The 18846-nt window shown below is 43.8% G+C and overlaps 1 protein-coding gene across 2 annotated transcripts in view; it reads left to right on the forward strand.

The window, feature by feature from the left end:
* Positions 1-18846, forward strand: part of LOC121553581 (PH and SEC7 domain-containing protein 1-like) — a 42100-nt gene extending 23254 nt beyond the window's left edge. For both annotated transcript variants that reach the window (XM_041866810.2, XM_041866811.2), the window contains 11 exons: positions 2399-2479; positions 2583-2695; positions 4627-4685; positions 4928-5017; positions 9968-10011; positions 12332-12510; positions 14293-14363; positions 14455-14612; positions 15163-15307; positions 15631-15774; positions 16106-18846. In XM_041866810.2, the coding sequence (XP_041722744.2) occupies positions 2399-2479; positions 2583-2695; positions 4627-4685; positions 4928-5017; positions 9968-10011; positions 12332-12510; positions 14293-14363; positions 14455-14612; positions 15163-15307; positions 15631-15774; positions 16106-16378 (1357 nt within the window). In that variant the 3' untranslated portion in view covers positions 16379-18846. The remainder of the gene's footprint in view (positions 1-2398; positions 2480-2582; positions 2696-4626; positions 4686-4927; positions 5018-9967; positions 10012-12331; positions 12511-14292; positions 14364-14454; positions 14613-15162; positions 15308-15630; positions 15775-16105) is intronic.

Here is an 18846-nt window from a genome sequence, read left to right on the forward strand (position 1 = left end):
ATAGGCCTACATTGAACACCACACATTGGCTGCTACTGTAGGCTGAATGATAGAACCACTATTTCCATGTTAAAATGTTATGTGATACATTTTCTCCATTGTTTTTTATGGTAGGCCACTCTGGTAGGCCTACATTATGATCAAATAGCCACAGTAGCCTACTTGGCCACAGTTAAACAGTAAATTAAAGCAGGTACAGCCTCAGAGTTCACAGTAAACGCGCCAGAAGTTGCACAGAAATTTCACACGGTTCAGGTTTGTGCTCAGTAGACCTGAAATTTGCTCAGGGCTGAAAAATATTAGAGGGAACATTGCTTGACACCCAAAACTACTCGTTACATTTTGAATGCTTAGCAGGACAGAAAATGTGTCCAATTCACACACTTATCAAGAGAACAACCCTGGTCCTCTCTACTGCCTCTGATATGGCGGACTCACTAAACACAAATGCATCATTTGTTAATTGTTGGAGTGTCCCCCTGGAAAACTGTGCCGTCTGGTTTGCTTAATATACAGTACCAGTCAAAAGTTTGGAGACACCTACTCATTCAAGGGTTTTTCTTTATTTTTACTATTTTCTACATTGTATAATAATAGTGAAGACATCAAAACTATGAAATAACACATATGGATAGTAACCAAAAAAGTGTTAAACAAACAAATAAAAATATATTTTATATTTGAGATTCTTCAAATAGCCACCCTTTGCCTTGATGACAGCTTTGCACACTCTTGGCATTCTCTCAACCAGCTTCACCTGGAATGCTTTTCCAATAGTCTTGAAGGAGTTCCCACATATGCTGAGCACCTGTTGGCTGCTTTTATTTCACTCTGCCGTCTGACTCATCCAAAACCATCTCAATTGGGTTGAGGTCGAGGGGATTGTGGAGGCCAGGTCATCTGATGCAGCACTCCATCACTCTCCTTCTTGGTAAAATAGCCCTTACACAGCCTGGAGGTGTGTTGGGTCATTGTCCTGTTGAAAAACAAATGATAGTCCCACTAAGGCCAAACCAGATGGGATGGCGTATCGCTGCAGAATGCTGTGGTAGCCATGCTGGTTAAGTGTGCCTTGAATTCTAAATAAATCTCAGTGTCACCGGCAAAGAACCCCCACACCATAACACCACCTCCTCCATGCTTTACGGTGGGAACCAGACATGCGGAGATCATCTTTTCACCCACACCGCGTCTCACAAAGCCACGGCAGTTGGAACCAAAAATCTCCAATTTGGACACATTTCCACCAGTCTAATGTCCATTGCTCGTGTTTCTTGGCCCAAGCAGGTCTCTTCTTATTATTATTATTGGTGTCCTTTAGTAGTGGTTTCTTTGCAGCAATTCGACCATGAAGGCCTGATTCACACAGTCCCCTCTGAACAGTTGATGTTGAGATGTGTCTGTGACTTGAACACTGTGAAGCATTTATTTGGGCTGCAATTTCTGAGGCTCTAATGAACTTATCCTCTGCAGCAGAGGTAACTCTGGGTCTTCTATTCCTGTGGCGGTCCTCATGAGAGCCAGTTTCATCATAGCGCTTGATGGTTTTTGCGACTGCACTTGAAGAAACTTTCAAAGTTCTTGAAATATTCCGTATTGACTGACCTTCATGTCTTAAAGGAATGAATGGACTGTTGTTTCTCTTTGCTTATTTGAGCTGTTCTTGCCATAATATGGACTTGGTCTTTTACCAAATAGGGCTATCTTCTGTATACCACCCCCCAACACAACTGATTGGCTCAAATGCATTCAGAAGGATATAAATTCCACAAATTAACTTTTAAGGCACACCTGTTAATTGAAATGCATTCCAGGTGACTACCTCATGAAGCTGGTTGAGAGAATGCCAAGAGTGTGCAAAGCTGGCATCAATGCAAATGGTGGCTATTTGAAGAATCTCAAATATAAAATATATTTTGATTTATTTTACACTTTTCTGGTTACTACATGATTCCATATGTGTTATTTCATAGTTTTGATGTCTTCACTATTATTCTACAATGTAAAAATAAAGAAAAACCCTTGAATTAGTTGGTGTGTTTTCACTGGTAGTGTAAGTAATTAGAAAATATTTATACTTTTACTTTTGATACATAAATATATTTGAGCAATTACATTTACTTTTGATACTTACGTATATTTTAAACCAAATACTTTTAGACTTTTACTCAATTAGTATTTTACTAGGTGACTTTCACTTGAGTCATTTTCTATTAAGGTATCTTTACTTTTACTCAAGTATGACAATTGGATACTTTTTCCACCACTGTGTGTGCGTGTGTGCGTGTGTGCATGTTCAAGTATATGTGTTGCTTAATACAATAGATAATTACAGTAAAATACTGTTTGATATCTTTGGGTTGACTGGTCTAATTGTCTGTATTTTGTCATTCTGCAGTAATGAGTTTAGTAGGATGGTGGCAGAGGAATATCTCAGTTACTTCAACTTCTCAGGCCTTACTATTGACCAGGCACTACGGTGAGATCTCTTTCAGTGGAAATTGTCAAAATATGTACCATAATGTCCAAGTAATTTTTTTGAATGAATGGTGAACACTCACAATGCTGTATGTCTTCCACAGAGCCTTCCTGAGGGAGTTTGCCCTCATTGGAGAGACACAAGAGAGAGAGCGGGTGCTGGCCCACTTCTCTAGGAGATATCTACAATGCAACCCCAATGCAATACCTTCTGAAGGTAAGAAGTGGTTACAGTTTAAGGCTTTTTAACAAAGAGACATATTACCGATATATGCCACTGTGGGGCACTCTTATGCTGATATTGCACTAGAACTCACTGAAACATCTCTCTCTCTCTCTCTCTCTGTCTGTCTGTCTGTCTGTCTGTCTGTCTGTCTGTCTGTCTGTCTGTCTGTCTGTCTGTCTGTCTGTCTGTCTGTCTGTCTGTCTGTCTGTCTGTCTGTCTGTCTGTCTGTCTGTCTGTCTGTCTGTCTGTCTGTCTGTCTGTCTGTCTGTCTGTCTGTCTGTCTGTCTGTCTGTCTGTCTGTCTGTCTGTCTGTCTGTCTGTCTGTCTGTCTGTCTGTCTGTCTGTCTGTCTGTCTGTCTGTCTGTCTGTCTGTCTGTCTTCGTCTGTCTGTCTGTCTGTCTGTCTGTCTGTCTGTCTGTCTGTCTGTCTGTCTGTCTGTCTGTCTGTCTGTCTGTCTGTCTGTCTGTCTGTCTGTCTGTCTGTCTGTCTGTCTGTCTGTCTGTCTGTCTGTCTGTCTGTCTGTCCGTCTGTCTGTCTGTCTGTCTGTCTGTCTGTCTGTCTGTCTGTCTGTCTGTCTGTCTGTCTGTCTGTCTGTCTGTCTGTCTGTCTGTCTGTCTGTCTGTCTGTCTGTCTGTCTGTCTGTCTGTCTGTCTGTCTGTCTGTCTGTCTGTCTGTCTGTCTGTCTGTCTGTCTGTCTGTCTGTCTGTCTGTCTGTCTGTCTGTCTGTCTGTCTGTCTGTCTGTCTGTCTGTCTGTCTGTCTGTCTGTCTGTCTGTCTGTCTGTCTGTCTGTCTGTCTGTCTGTCTGTCCGTTCGTCTGTCTGTCTGTCTGTCTGTCTGTCTGTCTGTCTGTCTGTCTGTCTGTCTGTCTGTCTGTCTGTCTGTCTGTCTGTCTGTCTGTCTGTCTGTCTGTCTGTCTGTCTGTCTGTCTGTCTGTCTGTCTGTCTGTCTGTCTGTCTGTCTGTCTGTCTGTCTGTCTGTCTGTCTGTCTGTCTGTCTGTCTGTCTGTCTGTCTGTCTGTCTGTCTGTCTGTCTGTCTGTCTGTCTGTCTGTCTGTCTGTCTGTCTGTCTGTCTGTCTGTCTGTCTGTCTGTCTGTCTGTCTGTCTGTCTGTCTGTCTGTCTGTCTGTCTGTCTGTCTGTCTGTCTGTCTGTCTGTCTGTCTGTCTGTCTGTCTGTCTGTCTGTCTGTCTGTCTGTCTGTCTGTCTGTCTGTCTGTCTGTCTGTCTGTCTGTCGTCTGTCTGTCTGTCTGTCTGTCTGTCTGTCTGTCTGTCTGTCTGTCTGTCTGTCTGTCTGTCTGTCTGTCTGTCTGTCTGTCTGTCTGTCTGTCTGTCTGTCTGTCTGTCTGTCTGTCTGTCTGTCTGTCTGTCTGTCTGTCTGTCTGTCTGTCTGTCTGTCTGTCTGTCTGTCTGTCTGTCTGTCTGTCTGTCTGTCTGTCTGTCTGTCTGTCTGTCTGTCTGTCTGTCTGTCTTTCGTCTGTCTGTCTGTCTGTCTGTCTGTCTGTCTGTCTGTCTGTCTGTCTGTCTGTCTGTCTGTCTGTCTGTCTGTCTGTCTGTCTGTCTGTCTGTCTGTCTGTCTGTCTGTCTGTCTGTCTGTCTGTCTGTCTGTCTGTCTGTCTGTCTGTCTGTCTGTCTGTCTGTCTGTCTGTCTGTCTGTCTGTCTGTCTGTCTGTCTGTCTGTCTGTCTGTCTGTCTGTCTGTCTGTCTGTCTGTCTGTCTGTCTGTCTGTCTGTCTGTCTGTCTGTCTGTCTGTCTGTCTGTCTGTCTGTCTGTCTGTCTGTCTGTCTGTCTGTCTGTCTGTCTGTCTGTCTGTCTGTCTGTCTGTCTGTCTGTCTGTCTGTCTGTCTGTCTGTCTGTCTGTCTGTCTGTCTGTCTGTCTGTCTGTCTGTCTGTCTGTCTGTCTGTCTGTCTGTCTGTCTGTCTTAGACGGTGTCCACACTCTGACCTGTGCCCTGATGCTGCTCAACACAGACCTGCATGGCCACGTGAGTAACTGTGGGTGAGCCAGGGGCCAGAGGGCTGTGGAGGGCACATGTTGGAATGTGGGTAAAGAGCTGGACGTTCTCTGGTCAAAAAGATAGACCATTGGCCTGAACAGGAAAACTTCTGGGCCCTGGTTATAGCTTATAAATACATAACATATAACATATAAATACAGACCTAAAGTTGTTCTTCGAGGGGTCCTTAAGCAGACAGTGTGAATAAAGGTGCTTATTTCTCTCTTCAGAATATTGGCAAGAAGATGTCCATCCTGCAGTTCATCGGCAACCTGGAAGGGCTAAACGATGGAAAGGATTTTCCTAGAGAACTGCTCAAGGTCTGTTGAATTAGTTAAAATATACAGTAGAAACTATATAGCCAGATGTGTTGAACACACACATGCACACAGTGGGACCATTGGTTTAGCTGCAGGACCTCTATTTGACCACATGATCTCTTGATATCCTGATCCGGTTTCAGTCAGTCTGTTGAGAAAACCGTTTTTTTTTTTTTTCTCCAGATTGTTGGTTGACATCAGAGTAACTTAGTCCACTGACTGGCAAGCCAGTTCAGATGATATCGAGAGAGGCATGTCCTGAAGGCTGTTAGAGAGACGTAATGTTTCTCACCCTCAGATAGAAGTGTCCTTTTACATGCATGAGCCAGCATTATGTATTTTCTTCCTGTTGTAGTGGAAGGGGGTTTCTGTCTTTTATAAAGGATTTTAATGTGGTCTGTTGACCACCTCTGAGCTGTTGTTAACAGCACCATATTGTGTAGATCAGAGAGTCAGAGGGAGCGAGTCAAGATGTTCTACCTCCCACTCTCTCTCCCTCCTCTTGCCCTTCCACTCTCTCTCCCGTCCTCTCACTCTCTGCCTCACTCCTGTGAACAGCATCACCTCCTACTCCCTTGTTTTCATCTCCCTCCCTCCTGTGTTTTTCAGTCTCTCTTACTCATTCTGTTACAAATCATGAACGCATGGTAGAACATTTTCCATCTGCCTGCTTGTATTCTTCCCTCATTCTCCATTTCATTTATGAAGTGTATCTATTCCTCTCTCTCTCTCTCTCTCTCTCTCTCTCTCTCTCTCTCTCTCTCTCTCTCTCTCTCTCTCTCTCTCTCTCTCTCTCTCTCTCTCTCTCTCTCTCTCCCTCTCTCCCTCTCTCCCTCTGTCGTATACCTCTGTTGCTCCTCTTACCTCTCTGTTCCACCTACCTCTGTGGGAGCTCAGCCCAGCTGCCCACAGAGATGGTCAAACGTTGTTCCTCCTCAGACTCTCTCAGTTAACTTTTCATAGCACAGCTGAGATATCACAATGATGAAATATTACGGGACGCTCTGCAATCCACCTTTTGTTTGTCTCTTCTGCGTCACTATCTTTCACGACCGACTGACCGATTGACATATCCATCTCTTCATCATACTGTATCTTCATCCATCTGATGTTTTTCATCATCCATCCATCCGTCTTTCATCATCCATCTCTCCCTCTGTAATGGATTGTGCTGGTCTGTTAGGGGTATTAAAGCAACACTCAGAGAGATTGTCTAGGTCAACAGGTGTGTGTCTGTGTCTATTGGTGCAGAGAGAGGAGGCTGGTACAGTACAGTAGTCAATGGGACAGGGCTCATATGGTAAATGACTGGTGATGGGTGAGAGGGAGGACAGGCCTCTCAGGAAATGGGAATTTGGCTGTCACATGGTACCCCCTGCTGTGATGAGCGTTTTGTCATGACGTTATCAGACAGGCGTTACAAATCACTCTCTGTGTCTTTCTCACTCGCTGCTTCCTCCCTTTCTTTCTCTTTCTTTGACTCGCTCTCTTTCTTCCTCTCCATATTATTCTCCATATCCTCTCTTTTCATAACCTTGTTGTCAGTATTTTGTGTACAGTAATGTTAATGTGTCTGTTGGGTGGTGATTATGCGGGTAATGCTAATGCGGACAGTGTGGTGTATGAAAATGTATGCACTCACTACTGTAAGTCGCGCTGGATAAGAGTGTCTGCTAAATGACTAAAATAAAATAATAAAGTGTACATTTCCATGTTTTTCTCTGGGTGCCAAGGGCATAGTTCTCTGTTGCTGTGGTGCATATTAACACAACTCATTACAGTGGAGAGGTTCACTTTGCTTCCCACAATCAGCATGTCACACTGTTCAGACCCGGAATATCCACTTCAATGGGATAGATTGATCAGATTGATTTAGATAGACTGCCCTAAAATATATATATGCCCAATCCCAAAACAACCACTGCCCCTACCTTGTATGCAGTTATGTAGATCTGAAAAGGTAGGATAGGTATAAGCAGTATGGAAATGGATCCACCTTAACCTCTAGGCTAGGTATCCAATCCTATCCAATCCTTTCAAGTGCATAGGGGGTCAATTTGAGGCAGAGCAAAAAATTGTGTAAGGGTAAGAAGTAAAGCCCTGTCAACATGATGAATTCCTTTGTATTTTAGCCTCCAGTTGAATGTAGCCAAATCCATCAGTGCTATAAGCGCTAAGACACTGATGGCTTTGCAATGCTGAGAAAGAACATTACTTCAGGTGCAGACTGTCTCATGAGGGGGAAGAGACACACTACTCAATATGATGTATCATGTATAATCAGGCTATTACTTTTTGAGCAATCATTTTAGGAGCTCCTTCCATTTTCTTAATTGTATTCCGCTGGATTGGACTAGAAACAAACAGATGAGTTGAAACAAACAGATGAGTTGAAACAAGGTAAGAGCAAGGCCAGTGTTAACAAGAGGTAGAGGAACAGGTGCAGGAGAGTGGATGGGTAAGGTCAGAGAGAGTAGTGCTGCTGAACACGGGCCTGATAAATGTCAAACAAATTTTGGTAGAGCTGCTGAGTAAATAAGCAGAACTAGTCATCCTCTGATAAGACCGCTGCTCCTTTTCATTTTGGGCTGGATGGAATAGCACCTCTGTATGAATGTCAACCCCCCTACCATCCCAGTGGACCGACCAGACTGTGAGAGATCTCTATCTGACAGGCTACCTTCCAGAGGATTATTCAGTGACCTGGAAATGTTAGTTCTCAATCAGGAGTTTATTATTATTTTGGCGCGTGTGTGTGTGCGTGCGCCTGTGCGTGCGCATTTCGCAGTGAGTTTCTGTTTAATGGTTTTACATTATGTTCTATACATTCCTCATCCCATAGGTTATCATTTTCTGTCCTCTTTGTATAGCCTACATCTCAGCCCACAAAATAGTTGCATTATCTGGAAGGCAGATTTCTTCCAAAGACTATTAATTACTGTATTATAAAGGCACCATTGTACATCATAATTGTACCTGGACTGAGCATTCCTTTCTTTTACACTGTTAGACTGGTGGAAATGGAGTGTGAAAAATACCTGCATTTTAAGAAAACAGTGATATGGAGGCAAATGATTGACACTAAAAGGAGGGAGGGATCTGAACAGAAACATGAACCGGGATTTGCTGCTCAGCCGGAGAGAAATGCGCATTGAGAGAGAGAGAGGGAGAGATATGGAAAAAGAGAGGGGAGGGAGAGAGTGAGGAGAGAGAGGGAGCTCTTGGTTCTCATCATTAGCTTTCTTTTGTCACTGTGATTCAGTCTGTTTTTTCATCTGCAGCACACAGGGAAATAGAACAGCAGTTATTGAAAAGAGGGAGATGAAAGGAGTGCGAAGCACAGACGCAATATTCTCTCCCGACTCGCATATAGAGGGATTTTCGGAGGGAAATAGAGATTGACGCATACGGAGAAGAAATAAGTGGATGTGTGAGAACTATTTACAAGTTTGAAGACGAACCAGTAAAGAGGAGAGGATCTAGGAACGGACAGAACAAAGAGAGAGGGAGAGAGAGAGCGAGGGAGGGGACCTGTTCAGTCCCTCATCATCAAGCCACCAGCCTGTCATTATTAGAGAGCAACAGGATAGTCCGAGTCTCCAACATCTGTACTGCCTTGGATACAGCATCTGTATTGTCAAGCCTTGGATACATGTTGTTAGTTCCAATAGGACGTGAGGTGGCGTCAGTTTGAGCGTTCTCTTTGACAGCTTGCCTGCAAGTGAGTGGGTGGAATTCTCTCCCTCCACCCGCTCTATCTGGTTTGGTGTGTGTGTGAGTGTGTGTTGGGAGTGTGTGAGTGTGTGTTGGGAGTGTGTGTGCTGATGTATGTGCGGGTGAACTCAGTTGCTCGCTTGCTCACTGCTGTCTCATGGTTGTTATGGTCGTCTAGTCATCCTTCGGCCTCGTTAACTGGGATGTTGTTCACCTGTGTGTGTATGTAAGTGCATAGGTCTGTGTGTTTTGTGTGACTCTTGAGTATCATTAGTTGTTACGGAGTGTATGGTGGATCTGTATGTATGTATGTACCAGCTCTTGAATAGCATATTGGCAACTGCATTACATCCTTCCAGAAAGACCTCCACCTTCATAGACTTGACACAGAATGATGCCACAGCAAGAGGCAGTTGCACACCACTGTTTCTCCATACATACATAATGAATGCATATGGATCCATTATGCAGGAACTGGAGTCCCATCGGAGGGCTTGAGGCCCATGTTAACCTAATCAGTAGTTTCCTCAATAGTCCAGTGAAGCGCTGTTCGTAAGACAGACCCCCGTTGTCAACAAACAGTGGCAAAGTGTCTGAGAGCCACCTCTCTCTCGCTCTCCTATCTTTACCTTCAACTGAATCTCTACGTTTTGGTGTTAAGCTTCGAAAGAGGCCATATACAGAATCCGTGGAGAGAAAAGGGATTATCTCGCATTATCCATCCCTCTACAATCTCTTATCCTCTGGACTCTGCTCCCATTTGTGCATTATCATGATTGGTGTAAACAGCATCCACTCTGATGGGCGGAATCGCTCCCGCTCTCTTTGCTCTGTGCGTGTTCGGCGGGACTTCCGGGTGATGGACCCCTTCCGCTACCCCCGCGCCCCTCGCTCTCGTTCCCTCAAACCCTTGTCCTTCCCTGACCTGCTGGGAAGGTCCCAGGATGGACAGAACCACCCACAGGCCCGCAAGAAGAAGGCACAGCTTGGAAAATGCAGGGTACATTTGTGTGGTTTAATTTGGTCGAAACAGCAGGCTTGTTGTGGTTAGTGTGACTAATATGATCAATGTGAACTGGTTTATTCAGGAGTTCTATTGATTGTTGTCACACAAGTAGTAGGATGCCCAACGGTCCCTCCACACTCATTACATATTCCGCACTTCCGCACACACACACACACACGCACACGTTTTTCAAATGTGTGACGTTTGTTTTGTCTTGTCTTTTTCTGTAGGCCTTGTACAACTCCATCAGAAATGAGAAGCTCCAGTGGACCATGTAAGTGCTCTTTGCATACGAAGGATGTTTTTGTTCTCATGAAACTATGGGCATACGTGTATGTCTGACTTTATTTGTGTATTCTTGCCTTATTCAATTAAAACTGCTGTTTAAGGTTTCCTGAATAATGATTCATATCCTATTTTGATTAATTATCTCAATGTTACAAAATGTGTTGGATTGAAAAAGGCTCTCAGCATATCAGATATTCATTATTGGAATTAACTGCAAATCTACTTGAAATCAGTCTACAAGCAATTTTCCCCCTATAGAATCAACTACCAATTGTGCCCCGGTAGCATTTGCCAGACTGTGTGTGCGCCAAGGGTTGCTATTCTGGAACTAGTCTTTGTGATGCCCTGAGCCCCTAATTGAAGACATAAGCAATCCAGACTTTGTTGCCATGGATACATGTCCCTACTTGCCTCTCTGTAATTACAGGTCAATGTCTCACTCCAATTCTAAAGCGCAAACATGCACATGCAAACACATACAGCACACACACACTTTTAGGGGTTCAGTCAGCCTCTGAAGGAGAGCAATGGGAACAGCATCTTCTCTCACATTCCCGTTCACTCTGCACCACTGATTTAATCTTCCCAGTCCCAACATCCAAACGCTCACCATGTGCCTTGCTCTCTATTCTCTGCTCTATCCTTGTTTTTCTGCCTGTAGCCTCCCCTCTCTCCTTTTCTCTTTCTTGCTCTGTATTTCACTTTCGCCTCCCTCGCCCTGTTTTTCTCTCTCTGCACCTCTCCTCTCCACTACTTGCTCTTGTGGATTCAGAGAGGTCAGCAGTTACTTAGCAACAGATGAGAGCTTTGGTGTATAGTACAGTATGTGCTGAGTGGTCGGTTCACTGTTCAGAATATACCTAGCAGCTGCAACACAAGTGGTTCGTTTCTCAGTCTATGCAGTGTCTTTTTAAAGCTAAATTGATAACATTTTGTAACACTAAACATTTTACCTGCGGGTATAATTTATAACTTGTTTATAAGCATTTTATAAACCTTTATTTCTAACATAAAAGCTTATTGTATTGTCTTTATGCATTAATATTGCAACTGACTCAAATTGGCTGTTATTTTGTCAAAATCACGAGGTGATTATATAAGACATTATAAGGGGGTTACACATCCTTATGATAAGTCTTACAATGCATTATAACTGCATCATAATGCATGATACCTGCAGGCTATGGCTTTGAGAAGATATTGTGAGCAATATGATGAAAGAAAGATCGATAGAGAGCGGAGGTGAGCGACAGAGTACTTTTAAGACACAAATCCCATGGGTCCTGGGTAGCATCACACCAAAGAGTGTTAGATTGAACCGCATGCACAAGCAAAGGATAGGCAGACTGCGTGCATGCATGCATGTGTGTTTGTGTTCATGTTTCTGGTTTGTGTCCATAGATATGTGACTTCTGTGACAGTTGATGATTTCATCTTAAAGATCGATGTGTCTGCATTCGCCTTTATGTACATATCTGAGTGTGTCTAGCAGAGAGATGGAGGAGGAGGACAGTACAGTCAGGACAGTGTGACGCAGCAGCACTCCCCCTCTGACTAACAGCAATTTCAAGCTCATACATTAATGAATGTTTATGGGAGCAGCTGCAAGGCTTCACTGGTGTACTGATCTGCATTCAGTCAGTGTCTTCAGTGGGCGGGAGACACCATCCTCCCCAAATGTCAGTACTGTAGGATTCTTTCTTATAGCATCATGGAACACTCGGACCCCTCAGTTCACGGGAAAAGGGCATCACAGTCAGTCAAAGAGATGCCAGGACCTGTTATCTAACAGATAGTGAGTCACTCACCACTCATACCGATCAGGATTGTTCCTCTTACAGCAAAACCATTTTTTTATGTAAGAAATGAATTATAGATATCTGAATGATAAGTGACTGGATGAGATATTAGCCATGTTTGGCATAATGTTCATGCTTGTCAAAGTGAGTTCTATCAGTGTTCAGTGGCAGGGTTTTGAGCAGGGTTTCAGTTGTTAGAAACTTGGTGAACCTTTCTCTGTGATTCGCCAGTAAGATGTAAGCAAGCTGCTCAGCGGGAGCATCATGGGATGTGACCTCTCAGCGTGGGTGACAGACAGCCAGTGACCCTGAAATCCAGAGGCTCTCACAAGAGTGGCATGCTGAGTGGATTAAGACATGGCCTTCTCACCTCCAAGCTATTAGGACTGATCATTCATTCATACTAGATCTTAACTGGAGGAGATTACTTAAAAGAGTTTGAGACTAGCAGGTTTTGTTGATGATTAGTGATGTAACATTTGTATTTGAATTGTATCCTCTCCATAGCGACGAGGAGGAGTTGCGCAAGTCCTTTTCAGAGTTGGCCGATTTGCGCACTGACTCCGCCTCCCACACCATGAAGCGAATCGGCAGTGGTCTAGGCGTGGCCCAGAATCCTGATGCCCTGATCTATAAGAATGGCTTCCTGGTGCGGAAGGTCCACGCAGACTCTGACGGCAAGAAAAGTAGGTTCCCTCTACCCTCCCCTGTCACCTTTCACATGTTAACCATATACAGTGGGGGAAAAAAGTATTTAGTCAGCCACCAATTGTGCAAGTTCTCCCACTTAAAAAGATGAGAGAGGCCTGTCATTTTCATCATAGGTACACGTCAACTATGACAGACAAAATGAGAAAAAAAATCCAGAAAATCACATTGTAGGATTTTTTATGAATTTATTTGCAAATTATGGTGGAAAATAAGTATTTGGTCAATAACAAAAGTTTCTCAATACTTTGTTATATACCCTTTGTTGGCAATGACACAGGTCAAACGTTTTATGTAAGTCTTCACAAGGTTTTCACACACTGTTGCTGGTATTTTGGCCCATTCCTCCATGCAGATCTCCTCTAGAGCAGTGATGTTTTGGGGCTGTCGCTGGGCAACACAGACTTTCAACTCCCTCCAAAGATTTTCTATGGGGGTGAGATCTGGAGACTGGCTAGGCCACTCCAGGACCTTGAAATGCTTCTTACGAAGCCACTCCTTCGTTGCCCGGGCGGTGTGTTTGGGATCTTTGTCATGCTGAAAGACCCAGCCACGTTTCATCTTCAATGCCCTTGCTGATGGAAGGAGGTTTTCACTCAAAATCTCACGATACATGGCCCCATTCATTCTTTCCTTTACACGGATCAGTCGTCCTGGTCCCTTTGCCGAAAAACAGCCCCAAAGCATGATGTTTCCACCCCCATGCTTCACAGTAGGTATGGTGTTCTTTGGATGCAACTCCGCATTCTTTGTCCTCCAAACACAACGAGTTGAGTTTTTACCAAAAAGTTATATTTTGGTTTCATCTGACCATATGACATTCTCCCAATCCTCTTCTGGATCATCCAAATGCACTCTAGCAAACTTCAGACGGGCCTGGACATGTACTGGGGGACACGTCTGGCACTGAAGGATTTCAGTCCCTGGCGGTGTAGTGTGTTACTGATGGTAGCCTTTGTTACTTTGGTCCCAGCTCTCTGCAGGTCATTCACTAGGTCCCCCCGTGTGGTTCTGGGATTTTTGCTCACCGTTCTTGTGATAATTTTGACCCCACAGGGTGAGATCTTGCGTGGAGCCCCAGATCGAGGGAGATTATCAGTGGTCTTGTATGTCTTCCATTTCCTAATAATTGCTCCCATAGTTGATTTCTTCAAACCAAGCTGCTTACCTATTGCAGATTCAGTCTTCCCAGCCTGGTGCAGGTCTACAATTTTGTTTCTGGTGTCCTTTGACAGCTCTTTGGTCTTGGACATAGTGGAGTTTGGAGTGTGACTGTTTGAGGTTGTGGACAGGTGTCTTTTATACTGATAACAAGTTCAAACAGGTGCCATTAATACAGGTAACGAGTGGAGGACAGAGGAGCCTCTTAAAGAAGAAGTTACAGGTCTGTGAGAGCCAGAAATCTTGCTTGTTTGTAGGTGACCAAATACTTATTTTCCACCATAATTTGCAAATAAATTCATAAAAAATCCTACAATGTGACTTTCTGGATTTTTTTTCCTAAATTTGTCTGTCATAGTTGACGTGTACCTATGATGAAAATTACAGGCCTCTCTCATCTTTTTAAGTGGGAGAACATGAACAATTGGTGGCTGACTAAATACTTTTTTTCCCCACTGTATGTTCCATTTCACTGTTGATAAATCTGACCATGTCAATCTAAACATTGCTGTACTATTTCTACGTTTTATTAAAAATCAGACTTGGGAGCAGCAAAAACTGAGTGGATATTTACTTTGTTTCTATTATCTGTTTTTCAGCCCCTCGAGGTAAGAGAGGATGGAAGACGTTTTATGTCATGCTGAAGGGATTGGTCCTTTACCTGCAGAAGGTACACCAAACCACACCCCTCCCACCATCCTTGTATCCCAGTCTCTTATTGGATGTGTATGATAGCATTCTGCTCTTTAATTGGTCCGTAGGGAGAGTACCGTCCAGATAAGCAGCTGTCTGAAGAGGATCTGAAGAACGCTGTGTCCATCCACCACTCTCTGGCCATGAGGGCAGCAGACTACAGCAAGAGGCCCAACGTGTTTTACCTGCGCACTGCAGACTGGAGAGTGTTCCTCTTCCAAGCACCGTGAGACTCCTCATCCTCCTCCGCCACCTCCACCCATTCCTCATCCCCACCCTCCTCCACCCATTTCTTATCTCCACCAAGTCCACCTCTTTAATTCCATATGACTAAGAATGTAGTTATCTGACCCAATTCTGTGCTCTGTATTAGCCTTGGTCGTTACTCTTTCTGCTGTCTAGTACTGTACTAAAGCTGTACTAAGTGCCCCCAAAACAGTAGTGATTGAGTATAGAGTGGGCAGTGCCCCTGTCATAGAGCCCCAGGTTCAGGTAGAGGATTATGATACTTCTGTGTCCCTGGAGGACACAGTTGTCTGGGATGTCCTAGATACACGCTTTCTTTCAGGGTTGGGATGAATTCCATTTCAATTTAGGAAGTTAATAAAAACCTCCTAATTGAAAATAAGTGTCACTCTTCTTCAATTGATAACTGACCCTAAGCCTGTCTACATGCCTGTTTCTATTAGTTGCCTTTTTTCTGTGTTCTGGGGCTGGTAATTGTGGCCTTTATTCTGATAGTCTCCAGATTTTAACTCTGTTGTCCTCCATCTCAGTAATGCAGAGCAGATGCAGTCGTGGATCACCCGTATCAACGTAGTGTCAGCTATGTTCTCAGCGCCACCCTTCCCTGCTGCCATCGGCTCCCAGAAGAAATTCAGCCGCCCGCTGCTGCCAGGCTCCAACACCAAACTGTCTCAGGTACACAGAGGCCTCCACTCACACCATGAACCTCTCTTTCTCTCTCTCTGCTTCCCCATACTAGCTCCCAGCCCAAACCCATTACTGCCATCCAGTATCTGTACCGTAGAGAGATCAACCCAAAAAATTGTAGAAACTTGTCTACTAAAGACAGATCATTAAAGACACACTGCTGTATACCTCTTTTTGTGTTAAAAACAGAGAAGAACTGCTATTTACAACCATAAAATAACTAAAATGGCCTCCATGTTGAATTCTGTTTGAGTTACTGACTTTGGTGTAGCCTTATGTTCATGGTCCTCCTTTGCCATGTGCACTGACAGGAGGAACAAGTGAAATCCCATGAGACACGTTTCCGGGCCATCTCCTCTGAGCTGAACGAGCTAACTGCTGTAATTCCAGACAAAAAGGCCAAAGTTCGTGATCTGGAGGAGCACAAGCAACGTGAGGAGTACCTGGAATTTGAGGTGAGGGATTGTTGTTGTTGTTGTTGTCTGGTTAAATATAGTGATAGGGATTGATAGTTGCCACAACTGAATAGTTGCAGCCAGAGCCGTAGTCGAGCCGAGTTTGGCAGACTGAGTTTGTTTGATATTCAGAATTTTAATGGCTGCCAAATTGGCTACCAAATGTTTCAAGACAATTCCATTCCAGGTCAGCCAGAATGGAAATTAGATTGCTTTTGCTTGGTGCCAGATTCCAGGACAGATTGCCAAACTTTACTGCCAAACAATGGCTCTGATCTCAGCAATGCAGAATCCTGTTTGACATCAAGTACTCTCTCTCTCTCTGGCACAGAAAACTCGCTATGGGACTTACGCCATGCTACTAAGGTCTAAGATCCGGAGTGGGGAAGAGGACCTGTCTTTGTTCGAGTCGCGCCTCTTTGACGATGGGGGTCTCCAGAGGGCCCACTCCAGCCCCACTCTGCGGGAGGAGCACAGCAGCAGTAGCCAGGCCAGCAGTGCCAGGGGGGGGGCCAGCAGCAGTAGTTCCAGCACCAGGGGGAGCAGCAAGAACAAGCGCTCCGAGCCCCAGAGACACAGCTACAGACAGGCTGTCAAACAGTGAGAGGGACCCTGGAGGCTGTTGGGGTGGACAGGGTGGTTTAAACGATTGTACTATCCGTGTTGATCGATACACAGGGACCACTGGTGTGCCCGGTCTCCATGACTGGAAAATGGTGGGGAGGAGAATGATAATGGCGGGGATAGACCTGTTGCATGCTTCTATCCCGAGAAACCACAGACTCTGGATGCTCCAGGGCTAATGATACAGTACAGTGGACACCCATTTTACTATACAAATGACTAACTTCTGTGTGGTCTTACATCACTGGTCATATCCACATTTATTTTATTTGAAAATGCTTTTGGACCAAATTCTTGTTGACAGATAAGAGACAGAGATCTGAATATTACGTTAAATCAGCCATTAGATCTGGTTTTGTTAAGAGGTGTAGGTTGTTTTCCCTCCACGAGAGTTCAGTATCTATCCATTACATCTATGTCATTACTGCACAGCCCACCTCTTGCCGACCATCTAAGAGGGACAGAGACAGAACTGCATCAGCTCATCTAACTGTTCTCATGGAGACTAAAGGGAGCCCGTGCCCATGTCAGGACCCCTACCAACCCACGATGCATTTGGAGGAAACTGGAAGAAACACTGTATTCTTCATGAGACATGATCAAATGGAAAGAATATAAAGGTTACTGGACATAATTTATGATGCTGCATGCACATACTAATTTAGTTTTCAAAGTCTTTGCTATGATTTTGTTATTCTAAGGACTTTTCTTGTGACAAACTGCACTGATCCAGAACCAGGCCCTGTTTGAGTAACTGTGAAGCTCTGCTGGATCTCATTATTTCTAAAGACCTTTTACACAAATCCGCTATGGCACCGAGTGATTTGTCATACTAATGGGTTGATGAAGTAGATTGATCACACAGGCTGGCTATCTGTCAGTTTAATTAACTTTGAAGAGTAGGAGAACTGCATGCATATCAGGAGAAGGATGACTCACTCTTCGAGGACATGCTTCACTATGATATCAAAAGACAATTGTTTTTTTTTATTCTTATGTTATTCACATGGTGTTTTGCATTTGTACAACTGAAAATGAAACATGACAGAAAGCTTAGTTTACAGTACATCTCAGCTGTATGTCAAACACTCGTTTGAAAGTGATGACAAATTAATTCGAATGTTGATTTAAATTCAGTATCATGAATTGTAATGAAAGAAAATGAAGAGGCACTGCCTACCACACCCAATATATTGTATAAAATAATGTAATGTGTGTAAAAAATATATAGAATGTGTGTGGCATAGCCATTTTCTTCTCAGGCTGGCAGTGTTGTCTGTAAACCAGTGCAGTAATGCCACAATATGGCCACGAAAGGGTGCTGTTCCAATGGGAAACGATGGTCTCAGGTGGTAAGAGTGACTTGACTGTATGATACAGTATTTATCTTGGTGTCATCATGGACCCAGAGGCTGCATTTACACTGGCAGCCCAATTATGATATTGTTTTCCACTAATTGGTCTTTTGACCAATCACGTCAGATCTTTTCACATCAGATATTTTTCAGAGCTGATCTGATTGGTCAAAAGACCAATTATAAACAATTTAAAAACTCAGAAGTGGGCTGCCTGTGTAAACGCAGCCAGAGTGAAATCTTACTGCTTTACTTTCCCGTGTTAAAATGTGACCAAGGTGAAATAGATGATCCAATAGTATGAGATTGATGGTGTTATGATTATGTTGTTGAATTAGGCAGTTAGAATGTAACCTCACAACATGGCAGAAGTATGTGTTAGTGTAATGAAGATGGTTCTGTGATGAGTACCCTTGCCTGAAACCTAAAGACATATGTTTGCATCTTGAACTGTTACCTTGGCTTTAGCTCAGTGGGCGAACACAGTCTTGTGTTGCGCAGAGGAGAGGGTTCAAACCCAGTTGTTCAAATTAGCAACATTGGCTGTCAGTGTAATTCTATGGGGACCATGACAGGGTGAGGCATGATATGTTCAGTCATGCAGAATGCCACAATCACTTTTGGGTGAGTCTCGCTCCCACAGTGTGAATATGTGAGGTGGTATGGTGAGGGACCATAGATCAACAGTAGACCTAAAGGCTAGAGTAGCGTCAAGGCACTTTTGAGTAGGTCTTTAATGTCATTGAACACATGGTTTATAACTTATCACACCATTTTGCACTTTGGGTTAGGGCCTAGTGTTGAGAAGTAAAATATCTTACTTTTTATTTGCTTACCAGTTAACTTGGTCTTGTTGAGTATTTGTCACTGTCAAAAATGTATACTGCTATTTCTGTACAGGTTTTTACTGGACTCACTCCCCAAAGACACACTGCAACTGAATGCTAAAACATGCAACTTATTTCTATACATTTTCCTTGATTAGCTCTACATATTGTCAATAACACTAAGATTTTGCTCTCAGTCAAATATACTAAATGGTTTGTATCTTTTGGAGGCATAGAGGACAAAAATAAACACATTTTGAAAAGAC

Source organism: Coregonus clupeaformis, chromosome 37 (assembly GCF_020615455.1).
Source record: "Coregonus clupeaformis isolate EN_2021a chromosome 37, ASM2061545v1, whole genome shotgun sequence".
NCBI lineage: Eukaryota > Metazoa > Chordata > Actinopteri > Salmoniformes > Salmonidae > Coregonus > Coregonus clupeaformis.